The sequence below is a fragment of the Odocoileus virginianus genome, chromosome 4 (assembly GCF_023699985.2).
Source record: "Odocoileus virginianus isolate 20LAN1187 ecotype Illinois chromosome 4, Ovbor_1.2, whole genome shotgun sequence".
Classification (NCBI taxonomy): Eukaryota; Metazoa; Chordata; class Mammalia; order Artiodactyla; family Cervidae; genus Odocoileus; species Odocoileus virginianus.
The window spans coordinates 50,113,034-50,129,167 of NC_069677.1; the positions used below are offsets into that span (position 1 = coordinate 50,113,034).

At 39.8% G+C, this 16,134-nt stretch overlaps 1 protein-coding gene across 4 annotated transcripts in view; it reads right to left on the reverse strand.

Annotated features, from left to right (window-relative positions):
- Nucleotides 1–4,956: 4,956 nt before the first annotated feature.
- LEKR1 (leucine, glutamate and lysine rich 1) overlaps nucleotides 4,957–16,134 on the reverse strand; it is a 202,074-nt gene continuing 190,896 nt past the window's right edge. For all 4 annotated transcript variants that reach the window (XM_070466525.1, XM_070466528.1, XM_070466526.1 and 1 more), the window contains one exon: nucleotides 4,957–6,407. In XM_070466525.1, coding sequence (XP_070322626.1) covers nucleotides 6,000–6,407 — 408 coding nt within the window. In that variant the 3' untranslated portion in view covers nucleotides 4,957–5,999. The remainder of the gene's footprint in view (nucleotides 6,408–16,134) is intronic.

Genomic DNA, 16,134 nt, shown 5'->3' on the forward strand with positions numbered 1-16,134 from the left:
TATTTTTATTTTGGCTGCTATTTTCTGTATTTCCCCTCATAAATGGTTAGCAAAAATTGGAAAATTGTTTTATTGCATTGTAGCACTCCCAAAGGTCATCACTGAGTTGTGCTGTGCATTCTTTGAGCCAAAATGATATCTATTTTTCATGTCACTTTCTACATTCTTCTCTCATAATTCTTAGAACACTATTCAGATTTCTATTTTGCTTTAAGAATTCTTATGACTACTGAATCTGTCTGTGGCTTAGATTTCTGTTGCCCAAATAAAAATGTAGTTCCTATTAGTTCACATTTTTCAGAGAAGCTGTAATATTTGTAAATAAAGGGTGTTCCTTTAATTAGAACCAATTTCATACACTGCACCACTGCTAAGCAGCAACGGCTGGTATGATTTCAAAGTACATTTAACAGTGAACAAATTCTTTCCCTTTCTGAATAGAATTTGAGTCAGCTGCTTCCTGTTTATTCCCACTATCAACATCTGTATTCAGAACTTAACATTAACTCTTGTCCGGGTTACTTTACTAATCTACCAACTCGTGTTCCACTTCCAGCCTTTTCACTTTATAATTATTGCAATTCAGCCCTGCCAGAGCAATGTTCCCAAATTTCAACAAAGTGCATGCCACTTCTAGTCAAAATTCTGTGATGAGTTCTTATTCAACGATGCTTTGGGGTCAACCTACCTTTTTCAGGTTCCCATTGCTTCCCTTAACCAAGTATTTTCTACATATCTACAGCTCTGTTTACATGTCTCCTCCACCTGGTATTCTTTCTTTTATAAAACCCTACTCCATTCTTTAAGACCTACTGAAAGTTGCAATTCTTGCCTAAAGTGTCCCCCGATTCTTCCACCAAGAAGTTGAACTCATATAGCACACTCTTCCTTACACCTGCCTCTCTATATTATAACCTCTACATACGGTTCCTCACTGCCCTCCATTATACAATTCTTGGGCTTCTGTAGTACATCTTAATTATCTTTGTAACTTTCACAATGCTTTTTTAATTCTCCATATCTGTTGAAAAAAAGAGTGTATATATAATATGGCCTAAATATTCATCTATGGGTCAAGATATCCAGAAACTGCAGCAGTTTAAAATTAGTCATTAGTCTTATGTAGTGTTTATTTTGGACAAATTACATAATCTCTGTGATCTAGTATTCATATATATGTATATATGAAGGTAAAGGATTTTTAGTACATTTTTTGCTCACTTGATGGATATAAAGCACTATAAAATATGCTAGAGAAGAGAGAGAACTTTCAACTTTCTGGATCATGAAATATTGTCATAGGATTAGTATGTTTCAGATTGAACTAACGTGTTGCTAAAAATTTCTATCTGTTAATTCAGAATATACAAAGGTGAATAATTTTTATTTCATATTCTTCAGATGTAACACAATTATACTGACTTTACAGTTTATTATTAAACTCAGCAGTGGCCACAGGACTGGAAAAGGTCAGTTCTCATTCCAATCCCAAAGAAGGGCAATGCCAAAGAATGTTCAAACTACTGCACAGTTATACTCATTTCACATGCTAGCGAGGTAATGCTCAAAATACTCCAAGCCAGGCTTCAACAGTATGTGAACTGAGAACTTTCAGATGTTCAAGCTGGATTTAGAAAAGGCAGAGGAACCAGAAATCAAAGGGTTAATATTTTCTAAAGAATAAGTAGAATTTCTTCCTTAAGGTACCACAAGCACTGCCTTAGGAATGCTCCCATTATCGTCTATCATGGTTTAAGATCATTAAAACTGTCCCATGTAAGGTACAGTGTACCTTAATTATTTTCTTAAAACATGAAGGCAAAAAATCCATAATTATTATAGGATTTGTGAACTTTGGGCACATACCAAATTGATTTTCTGTGCTCAATAAAAGTCAACATGATGGTTAGGAATTTTCAGCTGCAGAGAATTAACCCTTTTAGGATACTAGTTTGGTCTACTAGTACAATATTATAATAACTGTAAGAACTTTAAAAAATAAAACAAGAAAATTTGTTGCATAATCAAAAGCAATGAGCTATAACTAATATATAATACTATAAAACTTTAGATTAATATAAAATTAAAAGATCTTAGTCTAACATAATTTTCAATATTAATATCTCTTCCAGTCAACCAGAACGTATAACTTTTAAGTAGTTCTAACTATAAATATAGTCATTTAAATCAATAAATTTTTAAAAAATTGCTTGAGAAATCTGTTAACTATAGGAGAATTCTCCCATCTTTGTCTACCAATCCTAGTTTAAGAAAAAAACAAACAGTATTATAATTTTCTAAGGAATATTTTCTATTATATTCTTTTCTCTAGATACCTATAAATTCTTCCATTGAGGTTATGGAAAATGTATGTTTATAGAGAAATTAAAACTGTTAGACTTAATATCCACTATATGCATATGAGACCCCTATTTTGTCATAATATTCACTATTTCTTAATATTCCTGATATTTTTTTCATGCCAGGAGTTAATCAGTGTGAAAATCAAGGAAGGTTTGAATGCATTCTTAACCCTTAGGTTACAGACTTTAATGCTATTCTCTTCTCTAAGTGTCTTTCTTCAAAAGATATAAGCACACAACTTAGACTGCTTAGGTCTAGGTTGAAATAAATGCAAATATTGTCTCTATTTATCCATGGAATTACCTCTCTGACATACTTGTGGAATATAATACAGCCTGACTGCAAGATCATGATTCTATTCTCAGAGTGCTATTTACCCAGTTACTCATCGTAAAACAAGAGTGTTAAAAACAAACCAAGAAACCAGGTTTTTCATGCATGGTCTTTATATCACTTTAGAAAAGCTTATGGGAGGACTTCCCCAGTGGTCCAGTGGTTAAGAATCTACCCTGCAATGCAGGGGATGCAGGTCTGATCCCTGTTTGGGGAACTAAGATCCCACAATCTGCGGAGCAACCAAGCCCAAGTGCTCTAGAGCCTGCACTCAAAGATCCTCCCTGCTGCAACTAAGACCCAAGGTAGCAACCCCCCTCCCCAAAGGTATCTCCATGGGCTTTCTAGGTGGCATTAGTGATAAAGAACCCACCTGTCAATGCAGGAGACATAAGAGACTTGGGTTTGAACCCTGGGAAGAATCCCTGGAGGAGATCATGGCCACCCACTCCGATATTCTTGCGTGGAGAATCCCATGGACAGAGGAGCCTGGCAGGCTGCAGTTCACGGGGTCACAAAGAGCTGAACATGACTGAAGTGACTTAGCATGCATGCACACACACATGGTTCCTGAAGAGAGAGCTGAAGTTGCAAGACTGTGGAAAAGCATGTAAAATATGATAGCAAAGACTGATGTCCAAATATTCTCTTGTGCTTTTACCAAAGATTCCACTAGCTTTTGCCATCCACCGTATATCATGAGTATTTGTAACATGAACATGCGAACACCAGATCAGAAACACTGAGGTCTGGCGGAGTGCTCTCCAGAGTATGGCATGAGTACCGCTGGCATCATACAAGAAAATATCAGGGGGTATACTCACAACTGGAGAAGGCAATGGCACCCCACTCCAGTATTCTTGCCTGGAGGGTCCCATGGACCGAGAAGCCTGGTAGGCTGCAGTCCATGGGGTCACTAAGAGTCGGACACAACTGAGCTTCTTCACTTTCACTTTTCACTTCCATGCACTGGAGATGGAAATGGCAACCCGTTCCAGTGTTCTTGCCAGGAGAATCCCGGGGACGGCGGAGCCTGGTGGGCTGCCGTCTATGGTGTCGTAGAGTCGCACACGACTGAAGCGATTTAGCGTAGCATATTAACAACACTTTGTATTTTACTTGATACACACTTATCTTAAAGTGTATTCCGCTTATTACTTTATAATTATTCCTCCTTGGGTCAAGCTTCCTTTTCATACAAATTTAAGCTTAAAAATTGAGTTCATTAGCTTCTGACAAAAGTCAGATGGAGATTTGGGATTCTCTGGTAAGTGGAACAGTGATGTGGGAAGCTCAGTCACTAACTAGCTGAATCACCGTACCCAAGTACCCATACTTCTTTAAGCATCTGTTTCTTATTTGTAAAGAGACTGTTGTTCTTTCGCTGCAAGAAGTCATCTGCAGCCGCCTGTAAACCACGGCCAAGATTAAGGTCCTGAGACCCTGGCCGCAAGGAGAAGCAGCTGAAACAACGGAGCGCCTCGAGGTGGCGCTGTCTCGGCTGCACGTCGCCGAAGCGATAGGCGGTGAGGCTTCCGAACGCTCCAAGAGCCGAGCGGCCAAACCCACGGCCCGTGTCCCCACTGTCATTAACCAGACCCAGAAAGAGAACCTCAGGAAATTCTCTAAGGGCAAGAAGTATAAATCCCTGGGTCTGTGCCATGCACAAGCAGTAAGAGAACCTGAAGACCAAGAAGCGGCGCCGGAAGGAACAGCCGTGCCCACCGTGAAAGGACACAGCCAAGGCCTGAGCGCACGATCGTCAATAAGACACGAATAAACTAGCAAAACTGAAGATTGTTGGGGTGACCTCTAAGATCCTCTCTAAGATCCACCACCGTTAGATGATATGTTCTCTAACGCACTGTAAGTACGCTAATCCTTGTGAAACAAAAGTAAGCATTGTAAGCCTTTACACAAGATGTGCTCACTTAAACTAGTCAGGGAAATTCATGGACTTGATGTAGATGTTTTTGAGGTTAAAGCACCCTAGATTAGATCAATCCTTTGAAAGGACTGATTAGAACAATCCTTTGAAAGACTGGAGATAGACTTGATTTGGCTTAGTAACACTTTTTTTTTTTTTTTGTACATGGGAGGGATTCCAGATATCTTTAGATTCTCTCATCTACATGGTGGCCAAACAACAGAGAGTTTTATGTGCCATATTTCACATGTGTTAGTATCATCCTAATCTGAGAGTAAGAAGCCTGGGAATCCATGATGCAGTCAGATGAAAGATTTGAATAAAATCAGCCATAGAAGAAAAATACATGTTTATTACATGGAGAAAAGGATAGACAAATACTAGCATAAGGTAAAGAGTTGCCTTTTACAAAACAGGAGGAGCCTAGAGCTTTATGACTATGTGAAATAGTTGGTCTGGTTTCTGGTTTTAATTTTTCACTCTGAAAATAGAAAACATGCTAAATTAGCACTATGTGCCTCTACTAAACTGTCTTGAATTAGTTCTCTACACAATAGCTACAGAATACCAGTTAAAGCCAAAACTTGACCTGGAGTACCAGAGACCATTTAATGGAGAAAATCTCTCCCAAGTAATACTTTCATGGCTAGGCTCCTTGTCATCTAAAATCATCTCCATAGTTTTAGAAATAACCCCCCTTTTTCTTGAATAGGAGTGGCTGGCCCTTTGTCTTCCTGAAGATTACCTATCATTCCATCTGACCTTACTTAAAAAGAAATTAGATTAACCGATTATGAGGTGAAAGAGAAAATTTGGTGATGATGAAGTTTGCGAATATTTGAACTAATAAGCAGTTTAAAAATGATCAAATTAAAGACTAAAGTCCTTTCATTTGCTATTTAGAATGCTAATTACATCTATTTAACCTATTGAACTCAACAAACAAATGAACAAATACCAACAAAACCAATACAATCTATTTTGTGTGTGTGTGTGTGTGTGTGTGTGTGTGTGTGTGTAGAAATAGATCTTCTTGTAATAGTGCAAAAAAGTAGAAAAGATGCAATGGGTGAAAATTTTTACCTATGATCTCTAAAAGAGCATATTCATAGAGCACATCGAAACACACAATACATAAATACAGAGACTGGCTCTCTGGAATACCAACAACTTCATTATCTGTTGCAGTTTCAAAGGCCTCTTAGAAAATGTGGCTTCAAAATTCGTTAGCTTGTCCAATTATTAAAACTATCTTTAAGTATGCATTCTCCATCTGCGGTAATAATTTGAAGTTTGTCATTCTTAATTACAGTGGGGCTCTGGACTCCGGGAAAGATAGACACTGTGTGTGGAGCTGCTCTTGACTTCGGCTCCATCACTGCTGGCTCAGTCTCCTCCTCAGAATAGCAGCCAGTCTTTGCCTGGTCTCACTGACTGAAGACGGTCGACCCCGGGGAGGACGTGGCTGGGGGACTGTGGGCAAACCTGAGCTGCTGACCCTCTTGGGCTGAGGAAAGGCTGGAGAAGTGGTGGGCTGCGACACTCCGGGCAGGCCAGGGGTTTTGATTACTTTCTCAGAGTGCAGTCTGGCAAGCCTTCTCTCTCCCTGGCCACCCCCGGCCGCAGCAGAGGTTAGGCTGCCCTGGAGGGAGCGTGGCGACGGCGGCCACTGTCCGCTCAGCTTCTGGAGCCCCAGGAGTTGTTCTCTGGCTTGACTCAACGCCTCCGTCAGTTCAAAGCGTTCTTCACATTCCCTACGCACTGTTTCCTGAAGAAAAGTGTTCTGAAATGACAAAAAGGAAAGGAAAAGCAGCCATAGCTTTTAATAGTGTACATATGGACAGTTATTGGCAATACAAATTGATAACTGAACTGGAAATCAGAGGTCTGTGTTCTCTGACAGGGACAAATGAGTCAAAAATGCAAATGGTTTGTGAAGATAGAAATAACTTTAAGAGAACATTTGGTTCAACCCTTGCAGTTTGCAGAAGAGGAATCAGGAGTCAGGGTCACTCAGATGTTAGTGGTGCTGGAACCCAGAATGCCTACTTCAGTAGGGTTTCAACTCCTCTGTGCCTGAGACAGTCTGTCCTGCACATGTGATGTCTAATAAATATCTGTAGTGTCATTATGTTATTTTATAATGAAGGGAAACTGCAGTGCATAAGATAGATAAAAATTGCTTGAATTAGAAAATTGAGAGAATAAAATATATCAGCTGTAGCATTTATATAATAAAATCAGTGATTTTACGTGATCCGTTCTCAGAACTTAAATATACTGATGATTTGCTCTTTTGTGAGATATATATCAAAATGAAGAACAAAATCTGTTTTGAACGTCATTCAGCAATCACATATCAAGTTACTAGAAGCTACAGTGGATGTAGTTCCCGCTCTCAAGAAGTTTGCACCATTGTAAGTTTGAGTAGAGCTGCTTCTTACATCCCCAACAGAGGCTGGAGCCAAGGGTAGAAGCAATGGGGGTTAAAGAGAAGGAAGAATTTTTTAGTAGCCAGAGCTGTCTAAGGATACTCTGAAGAGTTGAATCTCACTTGATGGGAAGTACTGGAGCAAATTTAAGCTTCAAATGTGTTACTAGACTAGAGATTATTACAACTTCCTCAGATACCGAGACTCTACATTTCTAGCTGAAGACTGATAGCCATCTTTCATCTATGGAATTCATCAAAATTACTTCAAGCTCCGTGGTAAAAATTAGGTCTTGGATCTTCCTAATGTCCTGACATTCATGTCTGCAGGATGTCAGAAAAGAGATTGAAAAGTAAACAACTGAAAATGGTATCCAGGAATTTCTCTGCTGGTCCAGTAGTTAAGAATCTGCCTTGCAATGTAGGGGATGCAGGTTCCATCCCTGGTCAGGGAATGAAGATCCCACATGCTGTAAAGCAACTAAGTCTACGGGCAGCAACGACCGAGCCTGCACACTCTGGCGCCCAGGGGCCAAAACTAGAGAGTCGGTGTGCCGTAAGAAACAAATAAGTATTTTTAGAAAAGAAAGAAAATGATATCCAAATAGGTAACTACAGTTAAAGTGATCATGCTATAGGATTCTTCAGCTGAAAATGACTCTCTGCCTGGTTAGCTTGTTTGTGAAAAACAGCCTAGGCATTCCCAAGTCTGACGCTAGGTGGAAAGCGTCCTCCTAAGTACTTACTGACTAATCTGCTGTTAGTAGAACTAAAAACAAAGCATCTTCCTGTATTTGAGTTTCTTGTGATTACAGTCAGAACTCCATTCGACTCCAAATTTGGTAATCAAAATTGAAGACTATGGAACAATTCCAGATTAACAGTTGCACACTAATATTCTATAAAACCAGTGGCATGTCTGGGTCAAACAAACTCTCACCATTTATGTATATTAGCAGTAGACATACATGATCCACATATCCACATTTTTTTTTTAAAAATAATGGGGGTTAAGTACTCAATTCCAGTTAATTTTTTTTTTTTTTTAGGAACAGGAGACCAAGGATGATATTTGTGGCTTTATCATCTGGTTCTCATTAACTCTTCCTGAAATACTTGTTGAAAAGGCAGGAGAAGGAGGGCTAGAGAAGAAGGTAATAAAGTGCCTTGTTAGGTGTCTTCTCATTTTCTGCTCCCAACAATTATATTTGACCAAGAAAGACACTGAAGCCCATACTTGCTTTGTAACTTGCTGAGAGTAACCCAGCTTTGAAATGGTGGGGCCCCTGCTTACTGCTAGAGCCAGCTCCAAGCTGCTTATGCCTAAATTAAGGGTCTAATTAATTATATCAAGCATGCAGGGGCCATTTTGCTTCAGAACAATGAAGCAATAAAAAACAGTAAGACATTGCATTTGGTTTTGCCCAACTTTTCTAAATTTAAACTTTCTTTTAAAAGGAAAAACCATCAATGCATTTTGTTCTTTGTCTACTAGTAGAGTAAGCAGGCAAAATGTATTGAAGTGGTTAGATTTATGAGGCTTTAAATAAATTAGTATAGAAATTTCCTTGATTAAGAAAGCTATGGGAAAGAGTTAATTTTGTTTAAATATATAAAAGAAAAAAATTATAAAAGTTAACAATGTGGTCAATAAATGCATACTAAGTCACTTCAGTCATGTCCGACTCCATGTGACCCATGGACAGCAGCCCTCCAGTCTCCTCTGTCCACAGGATTCTCCAGGCAAGAATACTGGAGTGGGTTGCCATTTCCTTCTCCAGGTCAATAAATGGGTGACGTGAATAAAAGGTGCACAAATATGGAAGGATAAAGTGATGGATGATATCACAACAAGGGCTCTCATTAAAAAGAAAACTCAATCCATTTACAAAATTAAATTCAAATCTCAACGGATAGGAGTAGTACTCTGTGGAAAACATCCTTAAAGCAAGTTACTCAAAAACTGTTTCAGGCAAGTGACACTCACTGGAGGAGGAAACGAAAAGATATCCTGGTAGCAAGTACAGTGGGAGCAAAGTACCTGCCAACTCCAGACTGAATTTTGGAAGGGCTGCTGACCACCTTGGTCTGGGGCCCACTGCTCTGAAACTCATTCTTCTTCAAGGCTATTTGCTTCCAGAACAAAGGACAAATTCTCTTTCTTTTATTATTCCCCAAACCGGGACAACCTCTAAACTGAGAAGAGCATTCAAAGATAGGTCTTCTATTTTGTCTTTGTTGTAAACACTAAGAAATCTCAGATGAATCTCACAATATCTGTATCTCCTCTGACGCTTAATATTACCACCTTCTTTAACATTTGGATAATAACTCAATTTTGTAGTTCAGGTGTTAGAATTTATTCAATTGTGGAATAAATAAATAGAACACATCGAGTTTTGGAGATTGGTGTTTCAGAGCTGGAGTGTATGTGACAGGGCATGACAGGAGCACATATGGATGTGGCCAGAGTTAGTGAGACACTTCAGTGAAAAGTTCCGTCATATGTGAAAAAGAATCAGTTCTCGTGGGTAGATTGCTTTCAGCAATTTGAGCTAAGTATTTGTCTTTTGGGACTGCTGATCTTTTTGTAAGGTTAGGTAGTTGTAGAATTTTAATATGTGTTTTCATTGGACAACATGGGAAAATATCTAAGAAGGAACATGTTCGGTAAGACTGAAAATCATGGGCAAACAGGAGAACAATCAGTGAAGCTACAGCTTTCTAAAAGTTTTAGGTAAAAGCATCTTTGGCCATATTTTAATATGGCAAAATAGTGTTATCACTGGACTGCAACTAAACTGTAAGTCAAAATGGAAAAGAAGGCATGAGTCAGATGAAGAGGGGCAGTGGGTTTTCCAGGCAGAGTGGGCAGTGATGCAAACGCCCGGCAGTGAGAGGGAGAGTCACATCTTCGGAAGATACATGGCTTAGTATGACTCCAGGGCAGAGTGCAGAGAACGGGAGAGACCAGGACTGAGGCAGGGAGAGTAAGCAGGATCAGGTCAAGGACGACTTTGACAACCTGCTAATAGTAGAGTTTTAACTCAATTCTAAGGGCTATATGCAGTCCCAAAAGATTTATTTAAGCAGGGGCTGGCATGGCCAAGTTTACAATAAAGGAAGATCCCTTTGCCAGTTCTGTAGAAAGTAGCCCTGAGTGGGGAGGGATGGGAAGCAGGAAGGATAGGAAGTCAAGTTTCATGCAGCAGATTCATATTCCAAGTGCCCCTTGGTTGAGGTGGTCTAGGAGAAGGGGAGCTAGCATTCCTGAGTCCTTAACCCAGCCAATTGGGTGAGAACATTATCTACAGATATGCCTACAACATTTTCAGATGATGGCCACTTTGAACAGACTTAAAATATGACTTAATTGCACTCCTACTGGGAAAATAAATGTCAAAATGAAAATATAAATTAGCTCACCATCTGTATGAAATTTCTAGTATTAAAAAAATGGTCAATTTCCCCCACTCTTTGTAATGTAAGAATGGTTTATTTTTATGTTTGTTTTCTTTTTTGTCCTTAGAGACAGCTGGATTGCTTTCAATTCCAAAAACAGTGGAAGGAGCAAGACAAGGCTTTGCTGGATAACTTGATTATTCTGAAGGTGAGAATTCCATTTGTGATGGCAATCCACTGTATTTGGCATAATTTGGGGGGAACATGCCAGGAAAGCAAGTTCTCAGTGAAGAAGCAGCACAGATGGGTGTCTTTGTTCATGCTTTATACCCAGTGAGGTCTGAACCAGTCATGCAGTGATCAGATTACAGTTTCCACCAACCCAAACTAGATCTCTCCCAGGGTGAGTGAGTGACTGGCCAACTGGGTGGGGAGCTGAGGTGGAAGGAGACTCTGTGGAAAAGGTGTGGAAACCAGAAAGATGAGTGGGTGTTAGCAAAGGATGTGCCCAACCTTCCATTTAAGATTTCTGTTCAACTAATCTGGTCAGCCAAAACACTGCAGGAAAACTGTGGAAATGGCCCTTTGGTAAGGCAGGGAGGAGAATCTGGATAAATTTCCAGGAAAGAAGCAAAATGGATGTTAAGCAGGTTGTTCTTAAAATTGTTTTCTATGCTTGCAAACATAATGGACACTGTGAAATAACCATGGCAGACATACCAAAACAGAAGGAGGGACGGAGGGCGATAGTCCCTTGAACTGATAGCCTTCAAGAGCAGAGTTTAGAATGGAGAAGAAGAACCCATGAAGATATAGTGTTCAGGGTTTACTTTCTAAGTCAGGAAGCTAATTTTAGTTGAGACTTAATTAACATTAATTAGATACAACAAAAACAGTTTCTCCATATTTTTCTCACTCTGTCAAATTTTTGGCATCCATACTCCATACCAGGGCTGACTCTCCAACACGTGAAAGACAGTTTTGCCTGGATCTCCCTCTCCATGACTGGAGACCCTTGGTCTGAGCCCCCTACACCCCATAATAGCCCCTCTTCACCCACCACCCCATCTGCCTCTGTTCCCTGTGAAGCTGGAAGGCAGAGAGCCTCCATTTACCACTTTACTCTCTGGAAGACACTCCAGTGTTCTCTTTATTAGGTTCAAATTGAGTAGTTCTCAAAATGAGAACTACTAACTTTTTAATTGACTCACTTTGGTTTCTCATAAATGGAGTTACCAGAGAAATGTGTCCCATTTTCTCTACATCAAATAAATATACAAACAAATGCATATCCTAAAACTAGGCATATTCTTCTTGCATAAAAGCTATTTATGTTTTCAAATGTATGTATTCCTAAAATTTAATCTTAAGAGTTTATATAAATCCATCCTTACCAGATGTATTAGTAACATTTCCTAAATAAATAGGCCTTCTTTTTTTAAAAATAGGCTTTACATTTGGAGCTTCCCTGGTGGCTCAGATGGTAAAGAATCTGCCTGCAATGCAGGAGACCTGGGTTGGGAAGATCCCCTGGAGGAAGGCATGGCAACCCATTCCAGTATTCTTGCCTGGAGAATTTCATGGACAGAGGAGCCTGGCAGGCTACAGTCCATGGGATCTCAAAAGAGTCGGACATGACTTAGCAACTAAACAACAGCAACAACAAATGGAAGAGGCTACCCTAGATCTCCAGGAGCATATGCATTTTATTAATGTTCAATAATTCAAAACTGAATTTCAAAACCTATCTGAAATAAAAATTCTTGTACAGGAGATTGTGAGTCTACAGGCTCCCTTCTTTAGATACTTTCATTCCTTAGAGTCCTTGGCTAGATTCTTTCTGTTTTCCTCCCACCTCACTAGATGTTCCCTCTACATCACCTTTGCCCCAGTCTCCTCCTCCTCCCGGCCTCTCAGAGTTGGCACATTCTCAACCCTCCTCTATTGCCCCATGCTCTGGGTGACCTCATTTAGTTCCAAGGCTTAGGATATGTGGATGTTTCTGAAATCAGTATCTCTCCTCAGTTTTCCATGAACATATTGTCCATTCAACACCTCCATTTGTATATCTAACAGATATATTAAGGTTCAGTTCAGTTCAGTTGCTCAGTCGTGCCTGACTCTTTGCAACCCCATGAATCGCAGCACGCCAGGCCTCCCTGTCCATCACCAACTCCTGGAGGTTACTCAAACTCATGTCCATTGAGTCGGTGATGCTATCCAACCATCTCATCCTCTGTCGTCCCCTTCTCCTCCTGCCCCCAGTCCCTCCCAGAATCAGGGTCTTTTCCAATGAGTCAACTCTTTGCATGAGGTGGCCAAAGTATTGGAGTTTCAGCTTCAGCATCAGTCCTTCCAATGAACCCCCAGGACTGATCTCCTTTAGGATGGACTGGCTGGATCTCCTTGCAGTCCAAGGGACTCTCAAGAGTCTTCTCCAACATCACAGTTCAAAAGCATAAATTTTTTGGCGCTCAGCTTTCTTCACAGTCCAACTCTCATATCCATACATGACCACTGGAAAAACCACAGCCTTGACTAGACAGACCTTTGTTGGCAAAGTAATGTCTCTGCTTTTTAATATGCTATCCAGGTTGGTCATAACTTTCCTTCCAAGCAGTAAGCGTCTTTTAATTTTATGGCTGCAGTCACCATCTGCAGTGATTTCAGAGCCCCAAAAAATAAAGTCTGACACTGTTTCCACTGTTTCCCTATCTATTTCCCATGAAGTGATGGGACCAGATGCCATCATCTTAGTTTTCTGAATGTTGAGCTTTAAGCCAACTTTTTAACTCTCCTCTTTCACTTTCATCAAGATTCCTTTTAGTTCCTCTTCACTTTCTGCCATAAGGGTGGTGTCATCTGCATATCTGAGGTTATTGATATTTCTCCCAGCAATCTTGATTCTAACTTGTGCTTATATTAAGGTTAACACATCCCAAATCAAATTCTTGATATTTCTCCCAATTGTATTCCTTAACTAGTGCTTTCCATCTTAATAATGGCACTTTCATTCACTCAGTTGTTGAGACACCAAACTTTGGCATTATCTTTGACCCCTCTTACCCTTCATCATCCCACCCATTAGCAACTTCCATTACCTCCACCTAGGGAATACATGCCAAATATATACCAAATCTGGCCAGTTGTCACCTCCTTTATGATGGTGACCAACAATGCTGTTCTAGACCTTTTCAAGGACCTTGTAATAGGTTTTTCTGCTTTCATTTTGCCCTGCCCCTTTCAACCTATTTTCCACGCAGTAGTCAGAGTGATTCTCTAAAAATAAGTCAAATCATGTCACTCCCTTGTTCAACATTGCCAGGTAGCTTTTCACCACACTTAGAAAACAATCCAAAGTCTTTAAAAAAAGTATTTATTCATTTTTGGTTGTACTGGTTCGTCACTGATGTGCATGGGCTCTCTCTAGTTGTAGTGAGCAAGGGCTACTCTCTAGTTGTGCAGTGAGGGCCTCTCATTGTGGTGCCTCCTCTTGTGGACCGCAGGCTCTAGGGTGCCTGGGCTTTAGTAGTTGCGCACACAGACTCAGTAGTTGTGGGCTTAGTCACAGACTGTGGGCTTAGTCACCCCACAGCATGTGGAATCTTACTGGATCATGGGTTGAACCTGTGTCGTCTGCAATGGCAGGTGGATTCTTAACCACTGTGCCACCAGGGAAGTCCAACAATCCAATGTCTTTGTTGTTTTTCAGTCGCTAAATCTTGTCCGACTCTTTGCAACTCCATGGACTGCAGCACATCAGGCTCCTCTGTCTTCCACTGTCTCCTGGAGCTTGCTCAAATTCATGTCCATTGAGTTCGTGATGCTATCTAACCATCTTGCCTCTGTCACCCCCTTCTCCTTTTGCCTTAAGTCTTTCCCAGCATCAAGGTCTTTTCTAATAAGTCGGCTCTTTGCATCAGGTGGCCAAAGTATTGGAGCTTCAGTTTCAACATCAGTCTCTCCAGTGAATATTCAGAGTTGATTTCCTTTAGGTTTTACTGGTTTGATCTTGCAGTCCAAGGGACTCTCAGAAGAGGAGCCAAAGTTGGAAGGTGTCCAAAGTCTTTACAGCCTTCGAAGACTCCACATGAATTGGCCCCTCCAACCTTGCTTCCTACCACATCCTCCTTCCTCACTAAGCATTGCTGACTTCCTTGTGGTTTCTCAAAGGTTCCCAGGACGCTTCTTGCCACAGGGCCTTTATACTTCCTATCCACTCTGGAATGTTCCTTTTCTTACTTCAGGTCTGCTTGAATATTATCTTCTCAGAGAGACCTCTGACCATCCCATCGAATATAACACTTCATATATATGTATGTGTGTGTGTGTGTGTATATATATATATATATATATATATATTCTACTTCAGTAGAAAAGATTTAAAAGCAAAAACGACCAGCTGTATTAGGCATACAGATGTAGATTCTGTGGGTTCACTGAAGAGTACTCCTTTTGTTTGGACTTGAAGAATAAACAGAAATGTTTCAGGTACCTGTTATTAAAATTTAAGCTAGAATCTGCTTTGTCTTTATTTTAAAAATTTCTCTAATCTTAAAAAATATCTCACTAAGATATTCATATTCTGTTGTTTATTTGCTGTACTTAAAACTTTCCTGTTTTTTCTTCTATAACTTTGTCCCTTATCCTTTCATCTGCTTCCCTCTCTGTTGGGTCCTCTATATCATTTACTCTTTTCTATTATTTTAAATTATTTTTTAAAATTAGTTTATTACACATAGTTAAAGATGAAAACAATACTATAACATTATAATGAAATAAAGCACTTCTTCACACTTTCAGGTTCTGCCTCCCAGGAACAACCATTTTCAGGTTTTTAAGCTGTTTCTAATGATATTTATATCCATGGTCCTAGATAATGTTATTATACAGCTACCTCATGGTTTTCTATTTTGAAGTCATTATCTACAGATTTCATAGAATCAAAGGTGAGGATTTAGCTTCCTATTTCAACTCTTAACAGTTGTTTCACCTTCCATTAGGAGATGTTTCTGCTCCCCTAGGAGAGGCTTCTATCACAATTTTATTGGAAAACCTTCCCAACTTCTAGCACAATTTTTAGTCAAATCTATATTCCACCTTATATGATTATAGTATATAAGTATATGTACACCTTAGCCATGCAGTGTACTGTGATTACATTTCCTTTCTTTCCCAGCTCCCTTCTGGAGTTTATTATTATCCCATTATTTATCTGCTTAGTTTTCTAGGTGTTGATAACCAATTTTTCACCAAACCTACTTACAGAAGTGTAAATATCCTCTCAACATGTTTAAGCACTCCATGTAATCATCCATTCTCTTTTTTTCCTCAGAGACATACGTCTAAAAATCTGCCATTCTTTTGCTGAACTCAGCCTGGCTATTCTCTAAGTCTGTTGCACTGCTGTCATCCTTGGATTTCTTCCCACCATCGTCCTGGTCCTGGGGATTCCCACTGCCTCTCTCCTGTGTTGGAATGCTCATTTCCTGATTCCTGTGTCCCCTCCTTTCTTAGTTTATGCCCTCATTGTGGAGCTTCCTGAGAAAGGCTGCAAGGGAAGTACCAGTTTTGAGAATCCTAATGTCTGAAAATATCTCTGACACCTGCATTTAATTGATCATTTGGCAGGATATAGAATCCTAGATTGGAAATAATTTTCCTTAATGTTTTTAAT